The sequence below is a fragment of the Lepisma saccharinum genome, chromosome 14 (genome assembly GCF_977018435.1).
Source record: "Lepisma saccharinum chromosome 14, izLepSacc3.1, whole genome shotgun sequence".
Classification (NCBI taxonomy): Eukaryota; Metazoa; Arthropoda; class Insecta; order Zygentoma; family Lepismatidae; genus Lepisma; species Lepisma saccharinum.
Window position 1 is genome coordinate 67,854,953 of NC_139242.1, and position 13,420 is coordinate 67,868,372.

The window sequence follows — 13,420 nt, forward strand, 5'->3', positions numbered from 1 at the left end:
ACGTAGATGACAATGCATATAATATACTGAAGTTTAAGGGTCAATTGCATGAAAGGGCATATTTTAAATAGTTCTAATTGCAGTTTCTATTTTAGTTCTAGTTCTAAACAGCCATTTGCACATAAAATGAACTTTAAATAGGGCTGACACGATATTATTTTGAATAAATACTCCTACCAATGTCAATACTCTTATTGATTCCCATCAATATCGATACTAATGCTCATATACTGTAATAATTAGGGGCATGCATATGACACATAACACATTGTAGTGTTAATTTTTCATGTTTTTGAAAGGTGTGAGGTTCATTTTGTGACCATATTTTGTCACGAAATAATGCGAAATGAACTGCAAAAAGCGAAATTAACTCTTAAACACGAAATTCAGGGTTTATTCACCGACGCGACACATTCCGAGGTCTGAATTATCCTGAGAGTTATGCTATTCCCGGAAAATTGATTAATTCTGCTGTTAATATTGGAGAAGCAAAACTGGACTCCTTTACACAGAAATAAACTTAATACTCTGATAACTACATAAATGTGCTATTAGAAGTGAAATATTAATTCTGTGGAATAAGTGTAGTTTTTAAATCAAATTTAGGATTATTTTCACAATTTTAAAACCAATATGTCTTTTTATATACCACTTTTCATCCATTTTTTCACCGCTATAACACCGATATTTTATTTTATTTACCGCTTTTGAACCCGAAATTGACCCAGTTTTTGTACCGAAATTTTGCCTTTTTATTTACCAAAAATATGTGCCTCTAGTAATAATTGAAAGTTGTTCAACATATTGATTAAATTAGTGTGTATTCATTTTATTCCAAACACAAATTTACCAATAGTTTTGCTTTAAAATGTTCAAGAATTACATCACAATATCAAATACACATTACCGAGCAACACGGCCCAGCCCCCCAACCCCCAACTGGCAACGCCACCGGACAACAGGAAGCAGACGACGCAAACCAAGATGCGCGCGCCAGTGCTGCCGAACTGGAAAAATCGCAACCACCGCCGCCCGGGAACAAACAATGTACTGACGCGGTACCATCTCCGCTTCAAATGCCGTACCCTTTTGTGAATGAAGACAGTGGATCTTCGAAATTAATAGGATTGAACCATTAAATTGTGCAACGCGGAATTACGAAATCTTTTAAATTTCACGTAAGTAAAAAATCCAGTTTGAAACACTGGTGAAAATTAAAAATAAACTTCAAATTTTGCAAAATTTACAGGATAATTACACTGTGAAAATGGCATTTCTGAGGACCTCATGAAAGACCAAAATGATGGAAAAGTATTGGCCAGCACAAGTAGACATTTACATGTTTACAATAACATTACTATGAATCTGTTTTATTTTGCATCTAGACCATATCTAAAATTATGAAAGCTTCTGTATGGATTTCAGAGGATGGGAATTCAAGCACTGCTAGCCTGAACACCGAAGGCAAAATTCCACTTTACTTTCCCTCCAGCAAGCACTCATGCTCCACCATGGAAAAATGTGGAGGCATGCCAAGAACAGGAGGGACAACACTGACACTATATAAGAATATAAACACTTGAAAGTGCAAAGCTTATCTGAGCTATGTTTCCAGTCTCGGAAACCTTGTGTTGAAAGTTGAAATTCCATGATATGCTGTCAGCAGTAGACTCCGTTAGTTGAGAATTGTCCCATGTCCGATACAGTTTAACCTTTACCTCATCTTGCTAATAACTTTTCCAGCTACAAAGGATTGCAGTTGATTTAAAATTTGGACAACCAAACCTGTTCAGACCCTTGCTTGGCTAATTTTAAGATTACTGCATGCAGCATGAAATATCAGCTTTTTAAGAATTAGTGATACAGTCACTTTGATCCTCTCTCAGCATTTACTGGGTATTATAGTAGCGGTGCGCTGTAGTAAGATGATTTTGCTAGAGTGTCAAACAGTTTGCGCAGACAATGCTGGATAGAGTACAAAATTGGGAGCTTCTTCGATAGAGCGATTAATGCTTGAACAGGCAAAACAAGCAGCATACACCCGAAGTCCAGTAGTGCACACATAAATAATGAGTGTGTGTGTGTGGTAGTGGGCTCTCAAATATGGATCGTGAAGTGAAAGATGAAGTGAAAATTAAACTTAAGTGAACAAAATCATCTCCATGTTTAAATGTAGCTTACCAATACACATTTTTCGGGGCCCAAGATTAAAAAACTTAAAATGTGGGAAAATGTAAAATCAAGGAAAATTTTATAATGTTTTGCTATGTTGCGACCATCAAGATTGAACGTATAATGTGGGAAAATTTAAAACCCGGGAATATAAAATCGGGGTTCCACTATATATGATTGTGGCTGAAACTACATACATGTGTTTCCGATTATTTTGTCACAATAAAATGATATTCCATTGTATATGCTCGCGCATAGCTTGGTCAAGGGTGGCAGACTTAACAAGTATGAGCAAGTGAAAGTGGTCCCATGATCTAAAAGTGAAATTTCAGATTTGATCCAACACAAAATATTATAATCAATTCAGCTTGCAAAATACAGGGAGAAATTTCCATTTCCTAAGCAGCACCTCCAAATGTTTACAATAGCATTACTATGAATCTTGTTTCACTCGACATCTAGACCATATTTAAAATTATGAAATTCTGTATGGATTTCAGAGGATGGGGATTCAAGCACTGCTAGCCTGAACACCGAAGGCAAAATTCCACTTTACTTTCCCTCCAGCAAGCACTCATGCTCCACCATGGAAAAATGTGGAGGCATGCCAAGAACAGGAGGGATGACACTGACACTATATAAGAATACATACTTGAAAGTGCAAAACTTACTTCAGCTGTGTTCCCAGTTTTAAAAGCCTTGTGCTGAAAATTGAAATTCCAGGCTACACTGTCCACAAGAAATCTTTAGATACATTTACAAGATTTGTTCTACGCCAGGAAATATTTCCTACCACAGAGAGCAACAAAATATTAGGCCCATTCCACAGACAGTGGGCTTCCTGTCGGATTAAAAATTATAGATACTCGGGTTTGGACTCCAATTAAACAGTAACCAGTAGACCTACATAAAAATGAGTTAGATCAAAATTTAGCTTATTTAATTCTGCCTTAATCTATGCTAACCATTTTTTTTTAAAGTATGCCTTCTATTTTTTTGTCGTTGTGTGAAAAAAAATGTGTCATTTTCTTTTAGTTTTGCAAATGATAGTTCTCTTTGAAATTCTCTAAATAAAAAAAATGGGTGGTTCGATCGTGATGAAATTTTAGTACGGTGCAGGCAGAAAGGATTTAAATAGAATTCTTAATTTTCAGATTTTTAAAATTTGTCAAAAAAAAAAAAACGTTCTTATCAACTCTGAGAAACAACTTCTTCTTAGTATTGGGTAGTCCTTGAAATACAATATTGGTCTTGTTTTGAAGATCTTTGCACCTGTTTTCAACATCCATTATCATTGTCAATTTACATTGGGAAACCCGATTTTATACAGATTTTTATTCAATGGAGTAAAGATGTAAGTGGAACGTGGCAACACTGTACACACTGACAGCCCACAGTTCCAGTTCAACCGACATTACTGTGTGCAGTGGTGCCACATCACACATACATCTTTACTCCGTTGAATAAAAATACATGTATAAAACTGGTTTCGTAATGTGAATTGACAGTAATAATGCAAACAGATGCAAAGCGCTTCAAACCAAGACCAATATTGTATTTACAGGACAACCCAATACTACGAAAAATTTATTTTGCAAATTTGATAATGTTTTTTTTGAGAAATTTAAAAAATCTGAAAATCAAGATTTGTATTTAAATACTTTCTGCCTGCACCATACTAACATTTCATCATGATTGGACCACCCATTTTTTATTTATAGAATTTCAAAGAGCAATCTTTTGCAAAAATTAAAAACATCACTTTCTTCCTTCACACTATAACAAATAGGAGCCATACTAAAAAAAATCAATTGGTCAGCATAGATTAACACAGAATTAAATAAGTTCAATGTTGATGTAACTTGTTTACAAGGTTTGTTCAAAAAGTATCCGACCTTATTTTTTTGGCGTAAACAAATGTAGTTAGGGAGGAGTTGTTTGATGCACGTATGTAGGTGATCCTAATGTGCAGGATCGTCGAATCACGGTCAGAGAACTTTCAGACGAGGTGGGCATCAGCATTGGATCCGTTCATTGTATTTCGACTAATGATTTGGGCCTCATGAGAATCTGAGCGAAGTTCGTGCTGAAGTTGCTAACGATAGAGCAGAAAAAACTCCACTTGGAGATACACTCTCCTGGCCAAACCCAGCACACGCATGCTTCATCAGGCTCGCTACTCACCCAACATGGCTCCATGTGATTTCTGTCTTTTCCCCAAGCTGAAAATGCCCCTGAAAGGAACCAGATTTCAGTCCAGAGAAGACATCATGCAAAATGCTACAGACCAGCTGCGTGCAATCCCAAGAGAGGCATTCCAGCGCTGTTTCCAAAAGTGCGAGAACCGTTGAGAGAAGTGTGTGGCAGCCCAAGGGGACTACTTTGAAGGAGAAAAATGTAAGATTGTGGTATCTGAATACACAATTTTTTTTATTACCAAAAGTTGGATACTTTTTGAACAAACCTCGTATATGTAGGTCTACTGGTTAATTTTTAATTTGAGTCCAAACTCCTATAATTTTTAATCCAACAGTAGATTGTCCCAACCATAACAGTGTATAAAAGACAATTATCTCTTCATAAATACATCATGATAAAAAGTCATCAAGGATATCTTGTAGTACTAATGGTCATCAGTCTAGAATGTGTTTTTATTAGGGATAGGCCGATATGAAATTCTGGCTGATACCGATAAAGTACCGATATAAAATTTACCGATACCGATAACCGATATTCTACCGATCCGATTATAAATTAGAAATGGTCCTTGAAGAACCTGAAAGGTTCATTGACCTCCTTAATAAATGTGTTCCAAGGTGACTCCAGTGCAAAAGAAATTGCATATTTAGACATTTATGTTTTTAGAAAGTAGGGCATGCAGATTATCCATAAAAATTACAACAAAATGGCAGAATATTGCACTAAATTATCAGATATGTATCGATATATCGGATCGGTACAATAATTGGTAATTTTACCGATAAATCGATATACCTACGGTATATCGGCCCATACCGATAGAGTACCGATTAATCGATCCCATCCCTAGTTTTTATCAATTTTACTTTTAAGTGGTAACCAATCAAGAAGCCTTGAAAGCAGTGTTACGGTCGGGACAATCTCAGCTCACTTTCTGTGGAATGGCCGATTGTTTCTGTCTGTTCCAGTAACATGGCACACAATGAAGCAACTGTACGGATTTCAGAGGATGGGAATTCAAGCACTGCTAGCCTGAACACCGAAGGCAAAATTCCGTTTTTACTTTTCCTCCAGCAAGCACTCATGCTCCACCATGGAGAAATGTGGAGGCATGCCAAGAACAGGAGGGATATACCACACATGTTTTGCTTCTCATACAACACATTAAAATTCATTCTAAGGTCTTTATCTTGCTTATATGAACAAGAATCAAGGATGCCTTATGGATTAATTAATGAAATAATCAAAACTTGTAATACAACTTCGTGTTGCAGGTACTTGTAAAAAAAACTAATGTTTTCCTAAATAATAAAACCACTACTGTTATTGTAAATGAAAACTTGCAAGGTCTAACACTTTTACACTCTGTTAACCTAGAATATCTATAGTCAAGTTCTGGTCCATCCCCATGGTTTTTAGAATCTGTACTCGAAGTAAATGGTTACCCCCAATAATTTACTGATTCATATATCCATTACGAAATACATCTGGCAGTTTTGTGTGCACATCTAAGTTCACAAGTAAAGGTGCTGATCAAAACACCTAAAAGAAAGCCACAATCGAGAATGTGTGGGGTCCTATCTGTACATCACAACTGTATGTGCCTTTGTGGCATGGTGCAATGTGTAAGACAAACTTTACCTTTAATACCTTACACAAATATCTTACCCGTCTCTTCTCATTTTTCTTGTAAGTTCATCCACACGGCGCTTTGTCTCTACGAAGATGATGCTTTTGTTTTCCCTTTCTGCCATGATTTCCTCAAGCAGCCTGTTCAGTCTGTAAGGTGGAGGAATAATGAATGGATCTCAACAAATATTTTTTTTAACTCAACATCAACAATAAAAAAAAAATAATTCTAAACTGGAACCTAAAAGCAATATGTGATTTAAGATGACTTGGGAGTAACATCAGTTTCAACTGATATAATTCCAAAATAGCATCACCTGAAGTCAATGCACAGAAAACAATTTGTATTTTGTTCTAACTTCACATAGGTTTTGACAGAAGTTTGGTAATTTGCAATGTCAAGGTCAATGGTGATTACATTAATGAACAACCACAAGAAACAAGCATGTACAGGATGGGTCTCAACATCTGGCCAAAATTTTCAAAGGAATTTCCAAATAACATCTCCAGATCATTCTGAAATGGTTTAACTTACTTTCAGACTACACATATAAATATTAAAAGGAATGGCTAGAGCTGACAGACATACAAATTCCTTTCAACAACCAAACACGTTCAGAAACAAAATATACAAATATCTATGCTGACCTCATATAACAATTAGGGTTGTGACAAAAACAAAGTTGATTTCTGAGTAATGAATATCAGTAAAAATTGGCATATTGCAAAGAGGATACAGATTCTGATACTAAATTTCCAAGGCTTAAAGGTTTAGTATACAAGATTATGTTACATACAGCGGAACCTCGATTTTACGTTACCGAATTTTATATTTTCCCCGCATTAAGCATTCTACCTTGATAGTTTCAACATAGCAAAATGTTATAAAATGTTCTTCGATTTTAAGTTTTTCCAGCTTTGTCTCCTGAAAAATGTAAAACTGAGGTTCCACTGTATTAATGCAGTAGTGTGCTCTATTTTACCTCCTGTAAGATGAGGATCACTTTTTTTGTTTTAGAGCTCTGGTTTCTTGTATGGCTGAGCCAATACCAAAGAACAATCACTGCACAGCGATCCAGAATTTAAAAAAAAGGGGCAGCAAAAATAGAAATTTTTACTTTTTTCTAAGGAGATAAAAATATGAACAGTTGTCTAAACAACTAAATTAAACTGATAACATGAGCACATTATTACCTTTCTTCTTCACATTGTTTCACAGTTACATCAACTCTGAAATATATAACCTTACTTACTTTGCCTCCTTCTCATGCTCCTCACAAACATCGATTATCTGCAAAATGTTGTGGTTTGCCGAGAGCTGAAGTGAGCCAATATTAATCTGAACATAGTCCTTGAGAAACTCTTCTGCTAAGGCACGAACCTCTTTGGGCCACGTAGCAGACCACATGAGTGTTTGGCGGTCGGGCTGCAAGACAGACAGACACACAATTTGCCACATCAATGTCTGCATCTCAGTCTCAAATCTTTTGACAACTGATGTAATACAAATGTGTGATCAACTTGATTGACTGTCGTTAGACCACACCATACATTTTTCATGCAGTTGCATGTCCCTATTTACATAAACACTAAAATACTGCTACTACTGCAACAAATGATAATATTGAAACTATTGTTAATAGGTAGAGGCACATATTTTTGGTAAATAAAATTTCGGTGTTATAGCAGTGAATAATCACATCAAAAGTGCTATATAAAATGACATTTTGGTTTTAAAATTGTGAATATAATCCTAAATTTGATTTAAAATCTACACTTATTACACAAAATAATAGCACATTTATGTAGTTACCAGAGTTTCCTGTGTAAAGGAGTCCATTTTTGCTTCTCAAATATTTACAGCAGAATTAATTCATTTTCCGTTAATTGCATAACTCACAGGATACTTCAGAACGTGTCACGTAAGTATATAAACGGTAAATTTTGTGTTTAAGAGTATATTTTGCATTATTTCATGACAATTTTCTTCCTTCCTCTCTTAAAACAGGGTAGGAAAATGCACCTCACACCTTTCAGAAACATGAAAAATGAACATTACAGCATGTTATTACATATTTCGTGTTTTCGTCAAAAACGAAATTTGCATGCCTCTATTAATAGGGCTATATTTTGCTAAATTTCAACGTTTTTTAAAATTGAATAAAAAATTCAATTTCAGCCGGAAAGTTACAATTTTTTTGGGGAAACCAAGCTGCATCATTCGGCTACTCGAAACCATGCAGGGTGATCCAAAAGCAAAGTCGGAAGAGTGTTTTTCTAAGCAAATCCGCGAGCCTGCATCGTTCTCGTCCCAAGCTTTACCACCTTCTATAATTTTAGCATGCATATTTGACAATGTAGAATACCTATTTTATATAGCTCTGATGACTGTCATAAAAACCTACATATAAAAATCAGGAAATAAAAAAAACTGCTAATGCATAACCAGGATATCTAGTCTAATAATTAGAGACTGGATGTTAGGCAAAATGCCTATTCTTTCCTGTTAGAGATATGATGAAAACGAATGTTGCGAAGGCCAGGGGGGAGGGATTAGCTTTATTTAAAGGCAATTTAATTTTGCCTATTTTGCCTATTTCATACGATATTGCCTATATTATTTCATAAATGCCAGATATTGCCTATTTTAGGCATTTTCTTTTAAATTGGGACATTACTGAACTCTGTGCATACAATTTCCTGTTCCCAGGATTAGGTTCCGATGCTTCCAAGAAATTTAAAAATAACAATTAGCGAGTTATTGCAGCTAATAAGGACTTGGACAAATTAAGGGTAATTCAACAAGTTCTGAAAGGTGAAAACATACAAACTGAGTTAGATCCACATGTTCTCGCGTGCTTTAAGTATGCTCTGGTAACATCTGTGGAGGTTGAAAGATCTTTTTCAATTCTAAAAAATGTGTTGTCCGATTGCAGACATAACTTGTCGGTTGATCACCTGAAGAAATACCTTGTTGTGATGTGCAACCGCAATTAGTGCTTCTTATTCAGAGACTGCCGAACCATACAGTACAAACTTGAAATGCATTTAAACAGTTTCTTAGTTCGAACTGCTGTGTGGAATATATAGTGTAAATTTTTTAACTGAAATAACCCTGTGTACAGTGATAAAGTGTATATTTAAATTATTTGCATACTGGTTGGAAGTAGCCAACAATTTCTTTTGTCAGACTATTGTGTGTAGCCATTATACAATGGAAAATTTTGGGCTGACATGACTCCTGTTTGCAGTGATTTATTAAGTACAATATTGGACTCCTGTCGCTAATGATGAGCTCCTGGTTTATTTTAAGCAACTATAAATAAATGTACAGGTATGTTTCTATATTATTTAAACACCTATTTCTTTTTGTATGTCTATCTTCATTATTTTGAGTTAAATTTCATTGCCTATTTGTATTTTAATGCCTATTTTGAAAATTATAAGTGCTTATTTGCCTGCCTATTTTATGTTTTTAGTGCCTAAACATCCGGTCTCTACTAATAACATACAAGGCATATTCCAAAATTATTATTAGGCAACAAAAAATATCAAGTATCTTTATACACAGTTTTCATGTTTATTATACACATCATCAAAGGATACTTCTATCCAGGGGTAGACAAAAATAAAAACAATTCAGGCAATTCTCAGGAGCCAATTTCTCCCTAACCTCCTCTTTAAAAAAATACAGGCCAAGAAAGCCATACTTCTAAGATAAGCTAAGAAATGTGCTCTTAAAACATTAAATTTATTAATTAATGCAAGATTGGATTAAAGGTAATTAATTCTTGGATTTTTTCCTAAAGAATAACTATGCAATACATTCTAATATATGGTCGTCTCTATCACATTGATGCAGATTTTAGAATTCGGCTAGCAACAGTACAAAAATTTATAATGGCACGTTTACTATTCTGATTTATTGATATGTGATTCATTTAACACACAAACATTAAAGAACACATACTGTACTCGTTATTAAAGAGAGAGAAAAAAAAGGAAACTTCCATAATCCAACTTGAAAATGGATTTCAAAATTCAAGTTACCATGTGAAAATTTTCAGACACCATGGTGACCAGATGTCCTGTATTTTTCTTACCCCCGTTACTGTCCATTTCATACTGACTTTACACTTTTTAATACCAAATCAATTAAATGAATAAAAAATTTACACAAAGCATTTCCCATCAAGAAGTTGGTTGAGGAAAATTAAAGTGCTTTCAGATTTGTCATCCTGGTAAGCAAAAACACATTTAATTTCCCTATTTTTTCCAGGATTTAAAATACATTAAAAAAATATATCAGACTTTTTTCACCCTTAAGGTGATTACCACGAATTAATATGGATGGTACACTTTCTACTAAACAGGTTAAATCAATACAATTGCTTAGCACTCAAAATCATAGGGTACTTGTATCAGAAGCAGAAGATTTAAATTACACCCATGCATACATGTTACTACAATCCAATATAAAATACATAAAAATAAGTTAAATAGATCCTAACTCACCCTTATTTGCTCCACTATTTTTCTTATTTGAGGTTCAAAACCCATGTCGAGCATTCTGTCTGCTTCATCCAACACTAGGTACGTGCATCGTCTGAGGTTTGTGGTGCTTCTTTCCAAGAAATCTATCAACCTCCCTGGAGTTGCAATCACTATTTCCACGCCTCGTTCCAAGTCCCTTGCCTGCAATAATGTAAATCACAATATTTTACTTCTCTGTCAAAATCCAACCAACTTCGCTCAGAAACACAAACGTTTCGCATGCGACAAATACCGATGTTACAGCTACCATGTGATGGTAGGTGCACACTCTGTCTCCGCCAAAACCATGCCACTTTGTGCAGTAGAGCAAAGGTATCTTACACGACAAATACCAATGTTACATGAACAACTTACATTTAATGAATTTAAAATGCGAAACTCTCTACCAGATGTGGAATCCACAGGAATATATAATATAAGTTGTTCATGTTCAAAGGATAATGTGGGACAAACAGCAAGGAAAATGGCAATAAGATGGCACGAACACGATTTGGACATTATAAATCTAAACCCAAGAACAGGTTTGTCAACTCATATTATCGAAGAGAAGCATTTGATTAACAAGAGAAGGGTTTTAAAAAGATTAACGGGAAACACAGAGTTGAATGTCTGGCAAGCTTCGTTCATTGCAGAAGAACACTGGAATAAATTAAATAATGAGAATGGTAACATAGATCCAGTATGGAGTTTTCTTTTTCACAAATGGAGTAAGCCACCATTTTAAAATTTAATGTAACAGAAAACATCAAAAGGCTTTGTGAAAACAATGATGAATTTCAATTACCTGATGATATTTGGGATTCATAATTTTAAAAAAAAAAATATGAAATAAAAATAAAACAGACTGCTTCTTTTCACAGTTAAGTTGCTATATTACAACAATGTAACATTGACAACATCCATTATATAATGGATTCTTTTTGTTTAAAAAATTAATAACCATTGTTATAACTGTATCTTTAATCAAAATGAAAATAAATGTCTGATGAAAGGAGCGTGTGTTCTCCTGAAACGTCATAAAGAAAAAATGTTTTCTTATGCTTGTAATAACCGTAAACTACAGGAAAATAACTATTTACTTTCACATAAGTAATATTCGGTTTTTGACACACATTTGTATTTTTATCTCTAGCTTTTACCAAATCATGTAGCTTCATCAGGAGGATGAACAAGTTTAAAAATAAAATAAAAAACTGAAAAACAAGTCAGTCATGTTGAAACCAAGATGTTCACTCCTCCATGTCTGGTTGGCAACTCTGCAACGTATCTTAGTATATACTTCCAAGTTACTGCTGATTTGAATAATGTTTAATGACTGAAGCCATGCATGCATATTTCGTTTTTGACAAAAACACGACATGTGAAATCATTGTAATGTTAATTTTTCATGTTTTTGAAAGCTGTGAGGTGGATTTTCCTACCATGTTTTGTCATGAAATGATGCAAAATGAACTGCAAAATAGACTCTCAAACACGAAATTTAGAATTTATTTACTGACGCAACACTTTCTAAAGTTTGAATTATCGTGTGAGTTAAGCAATTCACGGAAAGTTGATTAATTGTGCTGTAAATATTTGAGAAGCAAAAATGGATCCCTTTATGCACGAACAAACTTAATACTCGTGGCAATACATAAATGTGCTATTAGAACGGATATGTTTATTTTGTGTAATAAGTACAGTTTTTATAAATTTAGGATTTTTTCCCCACAAATTTAAGAGCAAAATGCCATTTTATATACTGCTTTTGATCTGATTTTTCACCGCTATAACACCGAAATTATATTTTATTTACCACTTTTGAACCTGAAGTTGACTTGTTTTTTTTCCAGAAATTTTGCTTTTCTATTTACCAAAAATATGTGACACTAGTAATGAAACAATGAAATCCCATACATGGCAATAATGCAAAAGAAAAATTAACAATACTGGCACTTACGATAATGAAAACCATTACTACATAAGTTACATTCATTGCTTGCTTTGCAAATCTGGAAAAATTGAGATTCATTTGGTTTGTTTTACTTTGCTACTCTGCCACATTCGTTTGGCTAATCATGAAGATGAGTGACGATATGATGAAACGGATTCGAACATGGGACCAGGAATCTGGAAATTGATAAACAAAACTTATGGGACAACGAAATGCACTCACCTGTGGGCCCTTAGGGGCCCCACCAAATACACATGTGTTCCTAATTTGTGATGACGAACCAAAGTCGGTGGCAACTTGTTGGATCTGCTGGGCCAGTTCTCTTGTTGGGGCCAAGACCAGAGCAATAGGTCCGTCACCTCGGGCCAGATGGGGCTGATTGTTAATGTGTACAATTGCAGGTAGAATATACTGAAATGAAAGAAAAAGAGTAAAAATAAATGCTCTCTCGCTTTCAGACAAATGCCTTTCAAAGGAAAATTTACTGTTTAATTAATTGAAGGCTAATATCTTCCACCTCACACAATTTTCTTACAGAAAATGAGGATACACAGCTAAAACAGATTCAGGTCATTTATCTGCATAGTTATGTAACCCACTGACCTCAACCAAGCATACTGAGAACAGAATAGTGTGTGAAGACATTCTCCTGGTACGTGTTGTACACAAAAAAGGGAAAAGTGTTCCTGCAGCTTTCAACTGCACTAATTAATTATCACACTTATCTCCACACTCATTTCTTATACTAAAATACTTCATCTTCCTGTACAGATTATGTTACACGTAACAGTAAACAAAATACAATGGGCAATTTGCACACTTGTTATTTTGACTGCTGACTGAATAACTTCTAAAGATCATTACATGATCAAAACTTTGACTGGTCTGTTTATCCCAATTGCTTACATTCTTGCTTCGGATAAGAGATCCTAG

The 13,420-nt window shown here is 34.7% G+C and overlaps 1 protein-coding gene across 1 annotated transcript in view; it reads right to left on the reverse strand.

Annotated features, from left to right (window-relative positions):
- LOC145998985 (putative ATP-dependent RNA helicase DDX5) overlaps positions 1-13,420 on the reverse strand; it is a 49,452-nt gene that overhangs the window by 12,885 nt on the left and 23,147 nt on the right. Inside the window, exons 5-8 of the mRNA XM_083135834.1 lie at positions 12,710-12,898; positions 10,516-10,695; positions 7,254-7,426; positions 6,040-6,150 (exon numbers count right to left, since the gene is read on the reverse strand). Of these exons, the coding sequence (XP_082991960.1) occupies positions 6,040-6,150; positions 7,254-7,426; positions 10,516-10,695; positions 12,710-12,898 (653 nt within the window). The remainder of the gene's footprint in view (positions 1-6,039; positions 6,151-7,253; positions 7,427-10,515; positions 10,696-12,709; positions 12,899-13,420) is intronic.